Source organism: Scyliorhinus canicula, unplaced genomic scaffold (genome assembly GCF_902713615.1).
Source record: "Scyliorhinus canicula unplaced genomic scaffold, sScyCan1.1, whole genome shotgun sequence".
Taxonomy (NCBI): domain Eukaryota; kingdom Metazoa; phylum Chordata; class Chondrichthyes; order Carcharhiniformes; family Scyliorhinidae; genus Scyliorhinus; species Scyliorhinus canicula.
In genome coordinates, this window is record NW_024055889.1 from 1 (window position 1) to 19,483 (window position 19,483).

The 19,483-nt window shown below is 56.6% G+C and overlaps 1 protein-coding gene across 1 annotated transcript; it reads left to right on the forward strand.

Moving 5' to 3' along the window:
* The first annotated feature begins 3,758 nt into the window (after window positions 1-3,758).
* LOC119961266 (serine/threonine-protein phosphatase 6 regulatory ankyrin repeat subunit C-like) lies at window positions 3,759-17,827 on the forward strand. The gene is made up of 9 exons (XM_038788697.1): window positions 3,759-3,893; window positions 5,817-6,017; window positions 9,423-9,510; window positions 11,550-11,692; window positions 13,709-13,921; window positions 15,476-15,554; window positions 15,668-15,782; window positions 16,488-16,570; window positions 17,706-17,827. The coding sequence occupies exons 1-9, from the start codon at window positions 3,759-3,761 to the stop codon at window positions 17,825-17,827; spliced, it is 1,179 nt and encodes a 392-aa protein (XP_038644625.1).
* Window positions 17,828-19,483: the final 1,656 nt, after the last annotated feature.

The window sequence follows — 19,483 nt, forward strand, 5'->3', positions numbered from 1 at the left end:
CCCAGTGGAAACAACCTGCCCGCATCTATCCTATCTATTCCCTTCATAATTTTATATGTTTCTAAAAGATCCCCCCCTCAACGTTCTAAATTCCAACGAGTACAGTCCCAGTCTACTCAACCTCTCCTCGTAATCCAATGCCTTCAGCCCTGGGATTAACCTAGTGAATCTCCTCTGCACACCCTCCAGCGCCAGTACGTCCTTTCTTAGGTCAGGGGGCCAAAACTGAACACAATACTCCAGGTGTGGCCTCACGTATACAATTGCAGCATAACCTCCCTAGTCTTAAACTCCATCCCTCGAGCAATGAAGGACAAAATTCCATTCGCCACCTTAATCACCTGTTGCACCTGTAAACGAACCGTTTGCGACTCATGCACTAGCACACCCAGGTGTCTCTGCACAGCAGCATGCTTTAATATTTTATCATTAAAATAGTCCCGCTTGCTGCTGTTCCTACCAAATTGGATAACCTCACATTTTTCAACATTGTATTCCATCTGCCAGACCCTAGTCCATTCACTTAACCTATCCAAATCCCTCTGCAGACTTCCAGTATCCTCTGCACTTTGCGCTTTACCATTCATCTTAGTGTCGTCTGCAGACTTGGTAAGGGCAGCGAGTCCCTCTACCCTTCGCGTCGGAAAGCTCCACCTCCTGTCCCCTCTACACCTTCTGCCTCCTCTACACCTTCTGCCTCTGCCTCTTATCTTGAATCCACGTCCCCGGTTCTCGAATCCTCTCCCAGGTTCTCGAATCCTCTCCCAGGGGGAACAATTTTGTCTTGCCGACCCTATCTCTCCCCCTCCTAATTTGGTGTGCCTCAATCAAGTTGCACCCTCAGCCGTCTCTGTTCCAGGGAAAGTAACCCCAATCTCTCCTCGTAGCTACATGTTTCCAGCCCTGGCAACATTCTTGTAAACCTCCTCTGAACTCTCTCCAGAGCAATAACATCCTTCCTGCGATGTGGTGACCAGAACTGTACACAATACTCCAGTTGTGGCCTCAGCAGTGTTTTATACAATTCCAACATCATATCCTGACTTTTATATTCTATACATCTGTCAATGAAGGAGAGCGTTCCATATGCTTTCTTCACAACCTTGTCTACTTGAACTGCTGCCTTTAGGGACCTGTGTACCTGTACACCAAGATCTCTCACTTCATCTACCCCTCTTAGTATATTGTTATGGGCCAGGGTGTAGAGAACCCCAAAGTGTATCATGGAGTTCACCTGACCCACCACTTTTACTAGATTAGACCCATTCTACATGTGTGGTACAGCAGAAATGGAAAAGTATTTTTTAAAGCAAAACAATGTTTATTCGATGAACTCAAGTTAACCTTTTTAAAACATAGTGAACATCTTAGCAACCATTAATTCAAATACAACCCCCAAAGAGTACAACACTAAGTAATCCTTTAACTTCCCAAACAACATCCAGACGACTTAAGAAACCTTTAAACAGAAGCACATTAGGTTTACATTCACTACTGAGAACATTTATAATTCTGAATTCACCAAATGATCAAGAGATAGTCTTTTCATGGCAGAGAGATCAACAGTACACCTGCTTGGTCTGGTTTCAGCTCCAACACTGAAAACAAAACTTAAACATACCCTGCAGCAAACAGCCTAAAACAAAAGTAAAAAGCTGACAGCCCAGATCCACCCACTCTGACATTTCATTTTTCATTTAATTTCACATCACTGCAGTAGTAAACACCCATTTCTTAAAGGTACTTTCACTACAGATATTTATATACACACCCATTTATAAACACTCATTTCTTAAAGGTACACTCGTATGACAATATTCCTACTTATTGTGTGGGAGAAGTTATCCTCGAGAGAGAGAAGCTTTCAGAAGTCACTCTCCTTTCCTGAAAGCTTAGAGCAGAACTCTAAAACAAAACTTTTTTAAAAAGCCCCTCCCATGCGTTAACGCAGAGCTGTTAACCTCTTAATCGCAGCGTTTGCAGACATGGATGCCTGAATCCAGGGTTTTTTGAATAACGTGACATGTAAGAAGAGAGAGATCTTGGGGTCCACGTAGATTGATCCCTCAAAGTTGCCACCCAGGTTGATAGAGTTGTTAAGAAGGTGTATGGTACGTTGGCTTTCATTAACAGGGGGATTGAGTTTAAGAGCCGCGAGGTTTTGCTGCAGCTTTGTAAAACTCTAGTTAGACCACACTTGGAATATTGTGTCCAGTTGTGGTCGCCTCATTCTAGGAAGGATGTGGATGCTTTGGAGAGGGTGCAGAGGAGATTTACCAGAATGCTAGGGCAGCACGGTAGCATTGTGGATAACACAATTGCTTCACAGCTCCAGGGTCCCAGGTTCGATTCCCCGCTGGGTCACTGTCTGTGCGGAGTCTGCACATCTTCCCCGTGTGTGCGTGGGCTTCCTCCGGGTGCTCCGGTTTCCTCCCACAGTCCAAAGATGTGCAGGTTAGGTGCATTGGCCATGATAAATTGCCCTTAGTGTCCAAAATTGCCCTTAGTGTTGGGTGGGGTTACTGGGTTATGGGGATAGGGTGGAAGGTGTTGACCTTGGGTAGGGTGCTCTTTCCAAGAGCCGGTGCAGACTCGATGGGCCGAAAGGCCTCCTGCACTGTAAATTCTATGAAAATTCTATGCTGCCTGGACTGGAGGGCATGCCTTATGAAGAAAGGTTGAGGGAGCTTTTCTCACTGGAGCGAAGAAGGCAGAGAGGTGACTTGATAGAGGTGTACAAGGTGATGAGAGGCATGGATAGAGTGGATAGCCAGAGATTTTTCCCCAGGGTGGAAATGGCTGTCACGAGGGGGAACATCATTTGAAGGTGATTGGAGGAAGGTATAGGGGAGATGTCAGAGGTAGGTTCTTTACACTGAGAGTGGTGGGTGTGTGGAATGCACTGCCAGCAGAGGTGGTGGGGTCAGAGTCATTGGGGACATTTAAGTGACTTCTTGACAGGCACATGGATAGCAGTAAATTGAAGGGGTGTAGGTGATGTTGATCTTAGATTAGGATAAATGGTCGGCACAACATCGTGGGCCGAATGGCCTGTACTGTTTCTTTGACTGCGACAGACACCTTGTGCAATTTATATCTGAAAACTTCCGACATTATCACCGTGTCGCCCTGCCCAGGTTCGTCTGTCTCCCTCGCTGCTCCTCTCAACCCCTCAAACATGTTTTTTCTCCCCCTTGGGGTTGGGAGAAGGGAGCACGCAGTATCTCATCGGTAACACCGCGGTCTTCCGTGCCCAATTGGCACCGCCGGGGGGGGGAGAAGGGAGCACGCAGTATCTCATCGGCAACACCGCGGCCGTCCGTGCCCAATTGGCACCGCCGGGGGTGGGGGGGTGGGTGGGAACGGGGGGCACTGTGTCGTTTCACCGACCCCCTTCGATCGCGTTTTTGTTCCTTTGAGATCCCAGTTACTTTGACGCAGTGCCCCCTTTAAGAAACGGAACTTTAATTTCTTCCTCAGTTTGTCGCCTTAGCTTATTTGCTTAACCCTCAGAAGCTCACCCACCAAAGCAGAGCAGAAAAGGAGCAAGACAAATGGGGTCTCTGCAGAGGTCGGTGGGAGCCAACACTGCAAAAAGGATTATGTTCAAAACGGTCTTGACACTGTCGATCTAGCACTGGTCACGGTTACCTGGGAAGACCCCCCTCCCCGGGTGGACCTTCTGGGGACCACCACCATGTGTTCGGTATTTCCCGCCTACCGTTCTGTTCCGCGACTGAAGCAGTGGAAGATTTTACATGTTGGACCTCCTTGGCCCTGCCCATTCGGCTAACGCCTGCCTCTCTTGTCTTCCTCACGCAGGTGCAAACGTGAACGCTAAGGACAACACCTGGCTGACGCCTCTGCATCGAGCTGCGGCTTCTCGTAATGAAGTAAGTCAGCGCTGACTAATGGGTCTGCCCCGTATCCCGAGACTGCGTCCACTGGTCCTAGGTTCCCCAACCAGGGAATGCCTCCTCCCTGCATCTCGCCTATACAACCCTGTTAGAATTTCAATCAGATATCCTCCCATCCTTTTGAACTCCAGTGAAGACAGGCCCAGTCGAGCCAATGTCATAGTCACAGGTGTTTACAGCATGGAAACAGACCCTTTCGGCCCAGCTTGTCCATGCCGCCCAGTTTCTATCACTAAGCTAGTCCCACTTGCCCGCATTTGGCCCATATCCCTCCATGCCCACCCTGCCCATGTAACTGTTTTTTAAAGGACAAAATTGCACCCGCCTCTACCACTGCCTCTGGCAGCCCGTTCCAGACACTCACCACTCTCTGTGTGAAGAAATTTCCCCTCTGGTCTCTTTTGTATCTCTCCCCTCTCACCTTAAACCCTCTAGTTCTAGACTCCTCTATCTTTGGGAAAAGATGTCGACTATCTACCTTATCGATGCTCCTCATTATTTATAGACCTCTATAAGATCACCTCTAAGCCTCCTACGCTCCAGGGAAAAAAGTCCCAGCCTATCCCAGCCTCTCCTTATAACTCAGACCATCAAGTCCGTGGTAGCATCCTCGTAAATCTCTTCTGCTCTCTTTCTAGTTTAACAATATCCTTCCTATAATAGGGTGACCAGAACTGAACACAGTATTCCATGTGTGGTCTTACTAATGTCTTGTACAACTTCAACAAGATGTCCCAACTCCTGTATTCAATATTCTGATCAATAAAACCTAGCAATGCTGAATGCCTTCTTCACCACCCTGTCCACCTACGATTCCACCTTCACGGAGCTGTGAACCTGTATCCCCTGGATCTCTTTGTTCTGTAACTCTCCCCAACTCCCTACCATTAACGCAGTAGGTCCTGCCCTGATTTGATCGACCAAAATGCATCGCCTCACATTTATCCAAATTAAACTCCATCTGCCATTCATCAGCCCACTGGCCCAATTGATCAAGATCCGGTTGCAATATTATATAAGCATCAACTACTTCCTGTGGTAATGAATTCCACGGGCTCACCACTCTTTGAAGAAATGTCTCCTTATCTCTGTCCGAAATGGTTTACCCATAATCCTCAGGCTGTGACCCCTGGTTCTGGACACACCCATCATTGGGAACATCTTCCCTGCATCTACCCTGTCTAGTCCTGTTAGAATTTTATAAGTCTCTCTGAGATCCCCCCTCATTCTCCAGTGAGAACAATCCCAACCTAGTCAATCTCTCCTCATATGACAGTCCTGCCATCCCAGGAATCAGTCTGGTAAACCTTCGCTGCACTCCCTCTAGAGCAAGAACATCCTTCCTCAGAGAAGGAGATCAAAACTGCCCACAATACTCCAAGTGTGGCCTCACCAAGGCCCTGTATAATTGCAGCAACACATCCCTGCTTCTATACTCGAAACCTCTCGCAATGAAGGCCAACATACCATTAGCCTTCTTTACTGCCTGCTGTACCTGCATGCTGACCTTCAGCGACTGGTGCACAAGGACACCCAGGTCCCGCTGCACACTCCCCTCCCAATTTACAACCATTCAGGAAGTAATCTGCCTTCCTGTTTTTGCTTCCAAACTGAATAACCTCACACTTATCCAAATTACACTGCATCTGCCATCGGTTTGCCCACTTGCCCAACCTGTCCAGATCTTGCTGTACATCCATGCTTCCCAAGTGTACCACCCCACAGAGTGGGCGGTTCGTCAATCCAAAGTTGGGGGTTACGGGAGTTTGGTGGGGGCCTGGAGGGGGGGGGGCGCTCTAGCGGGGAAGTCAATGAGCCGATTGACCTCCTGCGCCGTCGGGATTCTGGGATTGCCGGGATTCTATGATCGGCTGCACTTTTTTTTTGTTTCTGTTACAGAGAGCCGTCAGTATCCTGCTTAAGAACTCTGCCGACGTCAACGCCCGGGACAAGTACTGGCAGACACCGCTGCACGTGGCGGCCGCCAACAAGGCCACCAAATGCACAGAGCTCCTGATCCCGCTGCTGAGCGGGGTGAACGTCTCCGACCGCACCGGGCGGACAGCCCTTCACCACGCCGCGTACAGCAGTCACGTGGAGGCAAGTTAGGCCGGCGGCCCCCACCCCCTGGTCGCTGCGCTGTGGGGGGATGCGACTCGGTGTCCCTGCCGGCTGTCGGCCACCATCAGACAGAGAGGCCGAAGTCCGCCCATCAGGTCTGAGGGGGTCGCAACGCACAGGAAGAGGGAGTTTCTCTCTCCCCCCCACCCTCTGTCCATTCCGAGACGGAAGAGCAATCGCACCCCCCCACCCCCCGTTTATCCAATCTCGTTTTGAAGACTGCTGCGGGATCTGTGGTCCAACCCCACCCTTGTCACCTAGGATTCTAAATCCCTTAAATTTCCGCCCAGAAGAACATAGAATATACAGTGCAGGAGGCCATTCGGCCCATCGAGTCTGCACCGACCCACTTTAAGCCCTCACTTCCACCCTATCCCCGTAACCCAATAACCCCTCCTAACCTTCTTTGGACACTGAGGGGCAATTTATCATGGCCAATCTACCTAATCTGCACGTCTTTCGGGACTTTTGGGAGGAAACCGGAGCACCCAGAGGAAACCCACGCAGACACGGGGAGACTCCGCACAGACCGTGACCCAAGCTGGGAATTGAACCCGGGACCCTGATGCTCTGAAGCAACAGTGCTACCCACTGCGCTACCGTGCTGCCCCCATCGATCGTAGGGTCATCGATTGGCTCATCGAGGAACAGTTTACCCGCCCGACGCAGGCCGATGTTCGTCTCCTCTTCCCTGTTTCCCTGGATCCCCCTCCCTCACGGAGGCCGATGTTCGTCTCCTTCCCTATTTCCCTGGATCCCTCTCCCTCACGGAGGCCGATGCCCCTTCCCTATTTCCCTGGATCCCTCTCCCTCACGGAGGCCGATGCCCCTTCCCTATTTCCCTGGATCCCTCTCCCTCACGGAGGCCGATGCCCCTTCCCTATTTCCCTGGATCCCTCTCCCTCACGGAGGCCGATGCCCCTTCCCTATTTCCCTGGATCCCTCTCCCTCACGGAGGCCGATGCCCCTTCCCTATTTCCCTGGATCCCTCTCCCTCACGGAGGCCGATGCCCCTTCCCTATTTCCCTGGATCCCTCTCCCTCACGGAGGCCGATGCCCCTTCCCTATTTCCCTGGATCCCTCTCCCTCACGGAGGCCGATGCCCCTTCCCTATTTCCCTGGATCCCTCTCCCTCACGGAGGCCGATGCCCCTTCCCTATTTCCCTGGATCCCTCTCCCTCACGGAGGCCGATGCCCCTTCCCTATTTCCCTGGATCCCTCTCCCTCACGGAGGCCGATGCCCCTTCCCTATTTCCCTGGATCCCTCTCCCTCACGGAGGCCGATGCCCCTTCCCTATTTCCCTGGATCCCTCTCCCTCACGGAGGCCGATGCCCCTTCCCTATTTCCCTGGATCCCTCTCCCTCACGGAGGCCGATGCCCCTTCCCTATTTCCCTGGATCCCTCTCCCTCACGGAGGCCGATGCCCCTTCCCTATTTCCCTGGATCCCTCTCCCTCACGGAGGCCGATGCCCCTTCCCTATTTCCCTGGATCCCTCTCCCTCACGGAGGCCGATGCCCCTTCCCTATTTCCCTGGATCCCTCTCCCTCACGGAGGCCGATGCCCCTTCCCTATTTCCCTGGATCCCTCTCCCTCACGGAGGCCGATGCCCCTTCCCTATTTCCCTGGATCCCTCTCCCTCACGGAGGCCGATGCCCCTTCCCTATTTCCCTGGATCCCTCTCCCTCACGGAGGCCGATGCCCCTTCCCTATTTCCCTGGATCCCTCTCCCTCACGGAGGCCGATGCCCCTTCCCTATTTCCCTGGATCCCTCTCCCTCACGGAGGCCGATGCCCCTTCCCTATTTCCCTGGATCCCTCTCCCTCACGGAGGCCGATGCCCCTTCCCTATTTCCCTGGATCCCTCTCCCTCACGGAGGCCGATGCCCCTTCCCTATTTCCCTGGATCCCTCTCCCTCACGGAGGCCGATGCCCCTTCCCTATTTCCCTGGATCCCTCTCCCTCACGGAGGCCGATGCCCCTTCCCTATTTCCCTGGATCCCTCTCCCTCACGGAGGCCGATGCCCCTTCCCTATTTCCCTGGATCCCTCTCCCTCACGGAGGCCGATGCCCCTTCCCTATTTCCCTGGATCCCTCTCCCTCACGGAGGCCGATGCCCCTTCCCTATTTCCCTGGATCCCTCTCCCTCACGGAGGCCGATGCCCCTTCCCTATTTCCCTGGATCCCTCTCCCTCACGGAGGCCGATGCCCCTTCCCTATTTCCCTGGATCCCTCTCCCTCACGGAGGCCGATGCCCCTTCCCTATTTCCCTGGATCCCTCTCCCTCACGGAGGCCGATGCCCCTTCCCTATTTCCCTGGATCCCTCTCCCTCACGGAGGACGACCGGCTACCCCGTCCTGCCCTTGTGATTCTGATTTCCTCCAACCATGTGACTGATGAGTACCCCTCCCCTCCCAGCAAGTCCCCCCTCCCTCCGAGCCCCCCCCCACACACAAACCCCGTCCCGACTCGGAAACACATTGGCCGTTGCCTTCACCGTCACCGGGGTCAAAATCCCGGGACTCCCTCCCTAACAGCGTGGTGGGTGTACCTACCCCACACGGGGATCGCAGCGGCTCACCCACCATGAGTAAATAAAGTAACTGCCAAGGACCTTATCCCTTCTCCTGCAGCTCAAAACCTTCCGGAATCAGAGACCATATTCCCGCTTGGGGGGGGGGGGGGGGGGGGTGGGAGTCGTGTTTCGTACAGACGTGAAGTATTTAAATAATCAGTTTTTTGTAAAGGCCTCGCTCTCTCTGCGTCCGCACTGTGCACTGGCAGCTTCCTCACGGGATCTACAGCTCAAGGGACTAACCTGTGGCACCACAAAAGAGTCGTTTACAGTGTGGAAGGAGGCCCTTTGGCCCACCCAGCCCCTGCTGGCTATCTGTGGAACGATCCAGTCATTCTTCATGCTCCCCCTCCCTTGTAACCCCGTGAGTTTATCTCACTCCCAAATCCCTCGAAGATCTTCGCCCCCTTCCCCCTTCCTGAAGTGTGGGGGCGACCAGAACTGGAGGCGCTGTCCTGTTGGGGTCTAACCGGAGCTTAATGAAGGTTCTCCCCTCCTTTGTTCCCAGATATTCACATGGGTGAAGCACGCTGCCAGCGTGTCTCCTGCCACCTCCCAGGATGTACGGGCACCTTCGCAAAGGCACAGTCTATAACGTGTGGAGTGTGCCAGCTGTTTGCGACAGCTGAATAATCTGCTCCAACCTCGGGAGGTTTGGGTGATCCAAATTCCCACCAGGATGTCTGGGCCTTGGTCGATGGGGAGGTTGGTGGGAGGTTGAATATTGAGATGTGAAAGGTTTCCTCAGCGTGGAAGTTACCGATGCTAATCAGGCTGTCCTCCCTCCTTCCCCCTGCTCATTTTCTTCAGATGGTTCATTTGCTGCTGAATAAAGGAGCTGCTGTTGGTGCCTGTGACAAGAAAGAACGGCAGCCCATTCACTGGGCTGCGTACACGGGTGAGTCATGTACACCGGCTGCGCACACAGGTGATTCATGTACACCGGGCTGCGTACACAGGTGAGTGGTGTACACTGGGCTGCGTACACGGGTGAGTGGTGTACACTGGGCTGCGTACACGGGTGAGTGGTGTACACTGGGCTGCGTACACAGGTGAGTGGTGTACACTGGGCTGCGTACACGGGTGAGTGGTGTACACTGGACTGCGTACACGGGTGAGTGGTGTACACTGGACTGCGTACACGGGTGAGTGGTGTACACTGGACTGCGTACACGGGTGAGTGGTGTACACCGGGCTGCGCACACGGGTGAGTGGTGTACACTGGGCTGCGTACACGGGTGAGTGGTGTACACTGGACTGCGTACACGGGTGAGTGGTGTACACTGGACTGCGCACACAGGTGAGTGGTGTACACTGGACTGCGTACATGGGTGAGTGGTGTACACTGGACTGCGTACACGGGTGAGTGGTGTACACTGGACTGCGTACACGGGTGAGTGGTGTACACCGGGCTGCGCACACAGGTGAGTCGTGCACACCGGGCTGCGTACACAGGTGAGCCGTGTACACCGGGTTGCGTACACAGGTGAGTCGTGCACACCGAACTGCGTACACAGGTGAGTCATGTACACCGGGCTGCGTACACAGGTGAGTCGTGTAAACCGAGCTGCATACACGGGTGAGTCGTGTACACCGGGCTGCATACACGGGTGAGTCATGTACACCGGGCTGCGTACACGGGTGAGTCATGTACACCGAGCTGCATACACGGGTGAGACGTGTACACCGGGTTGCGTACACAGGTGAATTATGTATACCGGGCTGCGTACACAGGTGGGTCGTGTACACCGGGCTGCGTACACAGGTGAGTGGTGTTGTAGCTTATTATGCTTTCCTTAATTTGCTCTGTTTTAATTACCTTTGCTCAAGAGTCGCCAGGTATCTTTCTGATACCACCACAGGGTTCAAAGCCGAATACTGATCAATGACTCGATACACCAGTTAGTAAGTTTGAAATCAATGCACATTTATTTACACACAGTCAATTATTACTCATGCATAAACTCTATTCGCTAAACTACAACTAAAAGCCTATACTTAGCTTCGAGTGGCCCACTCAGTCAGAGGAACAATGGCCGTTGTCCGGTTTTGATACTGCTGGCTTTGAACTGGTATAGAATAGTAGCTAGGAGTGCCTATCTCGTAGCGTGCGTTGACCTTAGACTTACTTGGTTGGTGCTTGGTGGGCCTCGTTGCTGAGCCAAAGGCCAAGATGAAGAAGAAGAGGAAGAGAGCGCTCTGACCTTGGGGGCTCTGCTTTATACCCCAAGGGGTTTTGCGCCCTTCTGGGCGGACCCTGGACTTGGTCCCAATTAATTGGACCATGTCCCAATCGTTTGTATCGATTCTCTCCAATAACGGGGTCGTTCCCTGATCGTTGGGCGGGCCCTATGTAACCGTTGACCTGCCTTTGTTTTAGCTTCCACTGGCACCGGGAAGTCTGTCCTGGTACCGATTGTTTCAATGTTTCTTTTTTGTCCCCGGAGATAGCTCATTACTATGCTCATGGCTTGTAGTTTCAGTTCTGTCTGGGACCTGCAAGTTCCAATCCACAGGCAAACCTTGCACCTGCTTGTTTTCCTAGTGCTGTCCATTTTTCCCTGTACTCTTTGCGAGTATCCATTTTGGAATTGGGACGTGGCCACCCCAGGTGGCTACAGTGTACACCGGGCTGCGTACACAGGTGAGTGGTGTACACTGGGCTGCGTACACAGGTGAGTGGTGTACACTGGGCTGCGTACACAGGTGAGTGGTGTACACTGGGCTGCGTACACAGGTGAGTGGTGTACACTGGGCTGCGTACACAGGTGAGTGGTGTACACTGGGCTGCGTACACAGGTGAGTGGGATTCTGGGAGCGAGGTTGTTTATTAGTTCTAGTTTGAGTTCTTGTGAGCATTTAAAAGGCGCCCACCAACCTTGCTCAAACCCCTCTCGCCCTCTACCCAGCGCTGACCTGAAACCTTTCCTCCCGCAGGGCACCTAGACGTGGTCAAGCTGCTATCATCACGTGGCGCAGACGTGACGTGTAAGGACAAGAAGGGTTACACACCGCTACACACGGCAGCCTCCAACGGTCAGATCGACGTGGTCAAATATCTCCTCAAGCTGGGGGTGGAGGTTTGTATCAGAGCGCCGTTAGAGACAGACAGCGTGGGGCAATTGGGGGGGGGGGGGGGGGCAACATCAGGACCCCGCGGGGAGGGATAAAATGGACCCGAGGTCCATTTCATTCAGCAACCCATTTGACAGTGCGGAGCTCCCTCGGCGCTGACCCTCCCACAGTGCGGAGCTCCCTCTGCACTGACCCTCCCACAGTGCGGAGCTCCCTCAACACTGACCCTCCCACAGTGCGGCGCTCCCTCAGCACTGACCCTCCCTCAGCACTGACCCTCCCTCAGCACTGACCCTCCCACAGTGCGGAGCTCCCTCGGCACTGACCCTCCCACAGTGCGGAGCTCCCTCAGCACTGACCCTCCTACAGTGCAGCCCTCCCTCAGCACTGACCCTCCCACAGTACTGACCCACCCACAGTGCAGCACTACCACAGCACTGACCCTCCCACAGTGCGGCGCTCCCTTAGCACTGACCCTTCCACAGTGCAGCACTCCCTCAGCACTGACCCTCCCACAGTGCGGCGCTCCCTCAGCACTGACCCTCCCACAGTGCAGCACTACCACAGCACTGACCCTCCCACAGTGTGGCGCTCTCTCAGCACTGACCCTCCCACAGTGCGGAGCTCCCTCAGCACTGACCCTCCCACAGTGCAGCACTACCACAGCACTGACCCTCCCACAGTGCGGAGCTCCCTCAGCACTGACCCTCCCACAGTGCGGAGCTCCCTCAGCACTGACCCTCCCACAGTGTGGCGCTCTCTCAGCACTGACCCTCCCTCAGCACTGACCCTCCCACAGTGCGGAGCTCCCTCAGCACTGACCCTCCCACAGTGCGGCGCTCTCTCAGCACTGACCCTCCCACAGCACTGACCCTCCCACAGCACTGACCCTCCCTCAGCACTGACCCTCCCACAGTGCGGCGCTCCCTCAGCACTGACCGTCCCACAGTGCGGCACTCCTTCAGCACTGACCCTCCCACAGTGCGGCGCTCCCTCAGCACTGACCCTCCCACAGTGCGGCGCTCCCTCAGCACTGAGCATCCCACAGTGCGGCGCTCTCCCAGCACTGACCCTCCCACAGTGCGGAGCTCCCTCAGCACTGACCCTCGCACAGTGCGGAGCTCCCTCAGCACTGACCCTCGCACAGTGCGGAGCTCCCTCAGCACTGACCCTCCCACAGTGCGGCGCTCCCTCAGCACTGACCCTCGCACAGAGCGGCACTCCCTCAGCACTGACCCTCGCACAGAGCGGCGCTCCCTCAGCACTGACCCTCCCACAGTGCGGAGCTCCCTCAGCACTGACCCTCCCACAGTGCGGCGCTCCCTCAGCACTGACCCTCCCACAGTGCGGAGCTCCCTCAGCACTGACCCTCCCACAGTGCGGCGCTCCCTCAGCACTGACCCTCCCACAGTGCGGAGCTCCCTCAGCACTGACCCTCCCACAGTGCGGCGCTGCCTCAGCACTGACCTTCCCACAGTGCGGAGCTCCCTCAGCACTGACCCTCCCACAGTGCGGAGCTCCCTCAGCACTGACCCTCCCACAGTGCGGCGCTCCCTCAGCACTGACCCTCCCACAGTGCGGCACTCCCTCAGCACTGACCCTCGCACAGTGCGACACTCCCTCAGCACTGACCCTCCCACAGAGCGGCACTCCCTCAGCACTGACCCTCCCTCAGCACTGACCCTCCCTCAGCACTGACCCTCCCTCAGCACTGACCCTCGCACAGAGCGGCGCTCCCTCAGCACTGACCCTCCCACAGCACTGACCCTCGCACAGAGCGGCGCTCCCTCACCGCTGCAATAGATGCGGCAGCTTGGAATTTACACTCAGGTCTACGCATGTCTTCTGAACCTGTAGCTCTCCTTCTGTCCAAGGATTGTTGATGGGTCCTGGGTCAGAACATTGCGATAGTAACTGTGGTGGGGGCGGGGGGCTGGTAACTGCGATATGTTGGGGCAGAGGAGAGGCTGGTGAGGGTGAGGTGGAAGACTGAGTAAGCACCCCGATCTCTCCTCCCGCAGATCGACGAGCCCAATGCCTACGGGAACACTGCCCTCCACATTGCGTGTTACACTGGACAAGACGCGGTGGCCAACGAGCTGGTCAACTACGGGGCCAACGTCAACCAGCCCAACGAGAAGGGTTTCACACCGCTGCACTTTGCTGCCGTCTCCACCAACGGTGCCTTGTGCCTCGAGCTCTTGGTGAATAACGGGGCGGACGTCAACATTCAGGTGGGTGCAGCCCGCGCGGGAGCGGCTGAAGTGGCTGGGAGGTTGGGGGGGGGGGGGGCAAGATCCCGTGGAGCAGACGCACCGATGTGGGGGGGGGGGGGGGGGGCAAGATCCCGTGGAGCAGACGCACCGATGGGGGGGGGGGGTGGGCAAGATCCCGTGGAGCAGACGCACCGATGGGAGGGGGGGGGGGGTCGAACCGTCGGTGTCTCTGTTCCTCTGCGCACGGCCTGGACGCGAACCCTCTTTTTTCCCCGCCCAACTCGAGGGTGTCGAGGGAGAAACAAAGTCAGGTACCTCGAGCTCAGTTTCTGCTGATTTATTTCGGACGCGAATCGTGGAGGGGTTGAACTGGTAAGAAGCCCGCTCCAAAATCCCCTCCTTCCAACACCGAGAGCGTATATTTATACAATCCTCGAAGACAAAAACAGGCTTCCGCGGGCTATGTTTACAATAAAAGAAACCTTGGGAATATTCAGGACAAGTTACCTTTGTATTCTGTCCCTGGCTCAGAATAGTGTAGCTGTAGCATTTGTTTACGCTATTCGACCTTCCGACAGTTTGTACAGAACATAGAACAGTACAGCACAGAACAGGCCCTTCGGCCCTCGACGTTGTGCCGAGCATTTTCCGAAACCAAGATCAAGCTATCCCACTCCCTGTCATTCTGGTGGGCTCCATGTGCCTATCCAATAACCGCTTGAAAGTTCCTAAAGTGTCTGACTCCCACTATCACAGCAGGCAGTCCATTCCACACCCTAACCACTCTCTTAGTAAAGAACCTACCTTGGATATCCCTCCTTTATCTCCCACCCTGAACCTTATAGTTATGCCCCCTTGTAACAGTTCCATCCACCTGAGGAAATAGTCTCTGAACGTCCACTCTATCTATCCCCCTCATCATCTTATAAACCTCTATTAAGGCCTCTCATCCTCCTCTGCTCCAAAGAGAAAAGCCCTAGCTCCCTCAACCTTTCCTCATAAGACCTGTCCTGCAAACCAGGCAGCATCCTGGTAAATCTCCTTTGCACCCTTTCCAATGCTTCCACATCCTTCCTATAGTGAGGTGACCAGAACTGTACACAATACTCCAAATGTGGTCTAACCAAGGGCCTGTACAGTTGCAGCATAACCCCGCGGCTCTTCAACTCAAGCCCCCTGTTAATAAACGCTAAACACACCTTCACGGCAATATCCTAAATGAAAAATTAAAATCACTTATTGTCACGAGTAGGCTTCAATGAAGTTACTGTGAAAAGCCCCTAGTCGCCACATTCCGGCACCTGTTCGGGGAGGCTGGTACGGGAATCGAACCGTGCTGCTGGCCTGCCTGGGTCTGCTTTAAACGCCAGTGATTTAGCCCAGTGTGCTAAACCAGACCCTAAGTGCTGTCCAATTGAGTGGCATCTTTCAGAGATCTGAAAGAGAGAAAAATGTAGCTAAGTGTCCCATCATGCTTTGAGCAAGCACCTCTTCTAAGAAAATAATAGCCGAGTAGCTGGATATTAATGAATGCCTTCAAGCTAATCCACACTAATTTCCTTCTACACACAGAGCAAGGATGGGAAGAGCCCGTTGCATATGGCAGCGATCCACGGCCGGTTTACCAGATCTCAGATCCTGATCCAGAACGGTACGATGCATCGCCTCCCTCTGGCGCGCGGCGCGGTCTTCGTCGGGCGGGGTGGGGGATGGGGGTCCCACTCTCGGGCTAGTGTGCTGACGTGTCGCTGTTCTGGTTCTCAGGTGCAGAGATTGACTGTACAGACAGATATGGCAATACTCCATTGCACATCGCTGCTAGGTATGGCCACGAGTTGCTCATCAGTACGCTCATGACAAACGGCGCTGACACGGCACGGTAAGTAACGGCCATTCAGCCCCTCCTCTGTCGGGTATCCGCCCATCCTCACCGCCTCCTTTATCCCTCTTTATGTTTGTTTGTGCATCCGAAGCTTTGTTGGGTTGTTGTGCATCTCGGTTTGGTCCATCCCAACATCACGACAGGGATGTGACCTCACTGGGCCCAGCGTCCATCCCTAATCGGAGGGAGTGGGGGACGTGCAGGCGGTGGGCATTCACCGTGCGTTTGCCCCCCTCCCCTTGTCCTTTTAGGGGGGGTAGAGGCCGTGGGTTTGGAAGGCGGCGTCTGAGAAGTTTGAGTCGCTGCGACACGCCTTGTAGACTGTGCGGGGCTGCCGCTCTGTCGGTGGGGGAGGGAGCGGGTGTCGGAGGTGGGGGTCGGCCTGTCGATCGAGGCGGGGGGGGGGTGCTGCTCCATCCTGGACGGTGCCGAGCTTCTCGTGTGCGGTTGGGAGCCGCGCTCATCCAGACAAGTGGATGGTGTCCCGTCACACTCCTGACTCGTGACCCTGTAGACGGCGGACAAGCTTTGGGGGGAGTCAGGAGGTGAGTTACTCTCCGCAGGATTCCAAGCCTCCGACCTGCTCTGGTAGCCGCAGTACTGAAACGGCTGGGTCCAGTTCAGTTTCTCATGAATGGGAATGGAATGTGCAATGTTGGGGAGCAGGGTGTCAATGTCTGTCTTTCTCTCCCATTCCTGCAGGCGTGGAATCCATGGTATGTTCCCTCTGCACCTGGCTGTCCTCCATGGGTTTTCCGATTGCTGCCGCAAGTTGCTCTCATCAGGCAAGTTTGCTTCCCCTCTGTAGGAACGGACAGTGCTGAGGGAGCTCCGCACTGTGGGAGGGTCAGTGCTGAGGGAGCGCCGCACTGTGGGAGGGTCAGTGCTGAGGGAGCGCCGCACTGTGGGAGGGTCAGTGCTGAGGGAGCTCCGCACTGTGGGAGGGTCAGTGCTGAGGGCGCGCCGCACTGTGGGAGGGTCAGTGCTGAGGGAGCGCCGCACTGTGGGAGGGTCAGCGCTGAGGGAACGCTGCACTGTGGGAGGGTCAGTGCTGAGGGAGCTCCGCACTTTGGGATGGACAATGCCGAGGGAGCTCCGCACTGTGGGAGGGTCAGTGCCGAGGGAGCGCTGCACTGTGGGAGGGTCAGTGCTGAGGGCGCGCCGCACTGTGGGAGGGTCAGTGCTGAGGGAGCGCCGCACTGTGGGAGGGTCAGCGCTGAGGGAACGCTGCACTGTGGGAGGGTCAGTGCTGAGGGAGCTCCGCACTTTGGGATGGACAATGCCGAGGGGGCTCCGCACCGTGGGGGGGTCTACTGAGAGAGTGCCGCACTGTGGGAGGGTCAGTGCTGAGGGGGCGCCGCACTGTGGGAGGGTCAGTGCTGAGGGAACGCTGCACTGTGGGAGGGTCAGTGCTGAGGGAGCTCCGCACTTTGGGATGGACAATGCCGAGGGTGCTCCGCACTGTGGGAGGGTCAGTGCTGAGGGAGCGCTGCACTGTGGGAGGGTCAGTGCTGAGGGGGCGCCGCACTGTGGGAGGGTCAGTGCTGAGGGAGCGCCGCACTGTGGGAGGGTCAGTGCTGAGGGAGTGCCGCACTGTGGGAGGGTCAGTGCTGAGGGAGCACCGCACTGTGGGACGGTCAGTGCTGAGGGAGTGCCGCACTGTGGGAGGGTCGGTGCTGAGGGAATGCCGCACTGTGGAAGGGTCAGTGCTGAGGGAGCGCCGCATTGTGGGAGGGTCGATGCTGAGGGAGCTCCGCACTGTGGGAGGGTCAGTGCTGAGGGAGCTCCGCACTGTGGGAGGGTCAGTGCTGCGGTAGCACCGCACTGTGTGAGGCTGCAATGGTGCCCGATGGGGTTGGTGTTGACCTGTGTTGATTTGTGTTCTGAATATTGTGCCGAATTTCGCCCGGACTCTTCCAGGTCAGATGTACAGCATTGTGTCATCGTTCAGCAACGTCCACGTCTTGTCGGCGGGCTTCGACATAAACACCCCAGATGACCTCGGAAGGACCTGCCTTCATGCTGCTGCTTCAGGGGGGTGAGTGACACCCTCTCCCTTACTCACTCCCTCCCTCTGACCTATCACACCCACCCCTTGCCCCTCTGACCTTTCATCCCTGCCCCTCTCCCTATGACCTTTCACCCCTGCGCCTCTCCCTCTGACCTATCGCCCCTCCCTCAGGCCTTTCGCCCCTCCCTCCGACCTTTCGCCCCTCCCTCCGACCTTTCGCCCCTCCCTCCGACCTTTCGCCCCTCCCTCCGACCTTTCGCCCCTCCCTCCGACCTTTCGCCCCTCCCTCCGACCTTTCGCCCCTCCCTCCGACCTTTCGCCCCTCCCTCCGACCTTTCGCCCCTCCCTCCGACCTTTCGCCCCTCCCTCCGACCTTTCGCCCCTCCCTCCGACCTTTCGCCCCTCCCTCCGACCTTTCGCCCCTCCCTCCGACCTTTCGCCCCTCCTCCGACCTTTCGCCCCTCCTCCGACCTTTCGCCCCTCCCTCCGACCTTTCGCCCCTCCCTCCGACCTTTCGCCCCTCCCTCCGACCTTTCGCCCCTCCCTCCGACCTTTCGCCCCTCCCTCCGACCTTTCGCCCCTCCCTCCGACCTTTCGCCCCTCCCTCCGACCTTTCGCCCCTCCCTCCGACCTTTCGCCCCTCCCTCCGACCTTTCGCCCCTCCCTCCGACCTTTCGCCCCACCCTCCGACCTTTCGCCCCTCCCTCCGACCTTTCGCCCCACCCTCCGACCTTTCGCCCCACCCTCCGACCTTTCGCCCCTCCCTCCGACCTTTCGCCCCTCCCTCCGACCTTTCGCCCCTCCCTCCGACCTTTCGCCCCTCCCTCCGACCTTTCGCCCCACCCTCCGACCTTTCGCCCCACCCTCCGACCTTTCGCCCCTCCCTCCGACCTTTCGCCCCTCCCTCCGACCTTTCGCCCCTCCCTCCGACCTTTCGCCCCTCCCTCCGACCTTTCGCCCCTCCCTCCGACCTTTCGCCCCTCCCTCCGACCTTTCGCCCCTCCCTCCGACCTTTCGCCCCTCCTTCCGACCTTTCCCCCCTCCCTCCGACCTTTCGCCCCACCCTCCGACCTTTCGCCCCTCCCTCCGACCTTTCGCCCCTCCCTCCGACCTTTCGCCCCTCCCTCCGACCTTTCGCCCCTCCCTCCGACCTTTCGCCCCTCCCTCCGACCTTTCGCCCCTCCCTCCGACCTTTCGCCCCTCCCTCCGACCTTTCGCCCCTCCCTCCGACCTTTCGCCCCTCCGACCTTTCGCCCCTCCGACCTTTCGCCCCTCCGACCTTTCGCCCCTCCCTCCGACCTTTCGCCCCTCCCTCCGACCTTTCGCCCCTCCGACCTTTCGCCCCTCCCTCCGACCTTTCGCCCCTCCCTCCGACCTTTCGCCCCCGCCTCCGACCTTTCGCCCCCCCCTCCGACCTTTCGCCCCTGCCCCTCCGACCTTTCGCCCCTGCCCCTCCGACCTTTCGCCCCTGCCCCTCCGACCTTTCGCCCCTGCCCCTCCGACCTTTCGCCCCTGCCCCTCCGACCTTTCGACCCTGCCCCTCCGACCTTTCGCCCCTGCCCCTCCGACCTTTCGCCCCTGCCCCTCCGACCTTTCGCCCCTGCCCCTCCGACCTTTCGCCCCTGCCCCTCCGACCTTTCGCCCCTGCCCCTCCGACCTTTCGCCCCTGCCCCTCCGACCTTTCGCC

Bases quoted from the DNA above. Each gene is read 5' to 3' on its own strand.
- LOC119961266 (XM_038788697.1), top strand. From the start codon at position 3,759: ATGTTGGACCTCCTTGGCCCTGCCCATTCGGCTAACGCCTGCCTCTCT. The intron at 3,894-5,816 runs GTAAGTCAGCGC...TTTCTGTTACAG, and splicing joins CTGCGGCTTCTCGTAATGAA to AGAGCCGTCAGTATCCTGCT. The intron at 16,571-17,705 runs GCAAGTTTGCTT...GGACTCTTCCAG, and splicing joins CCGCAAGTTGCTCTCATCAG to GTCAGATGTACAGCATTGTG.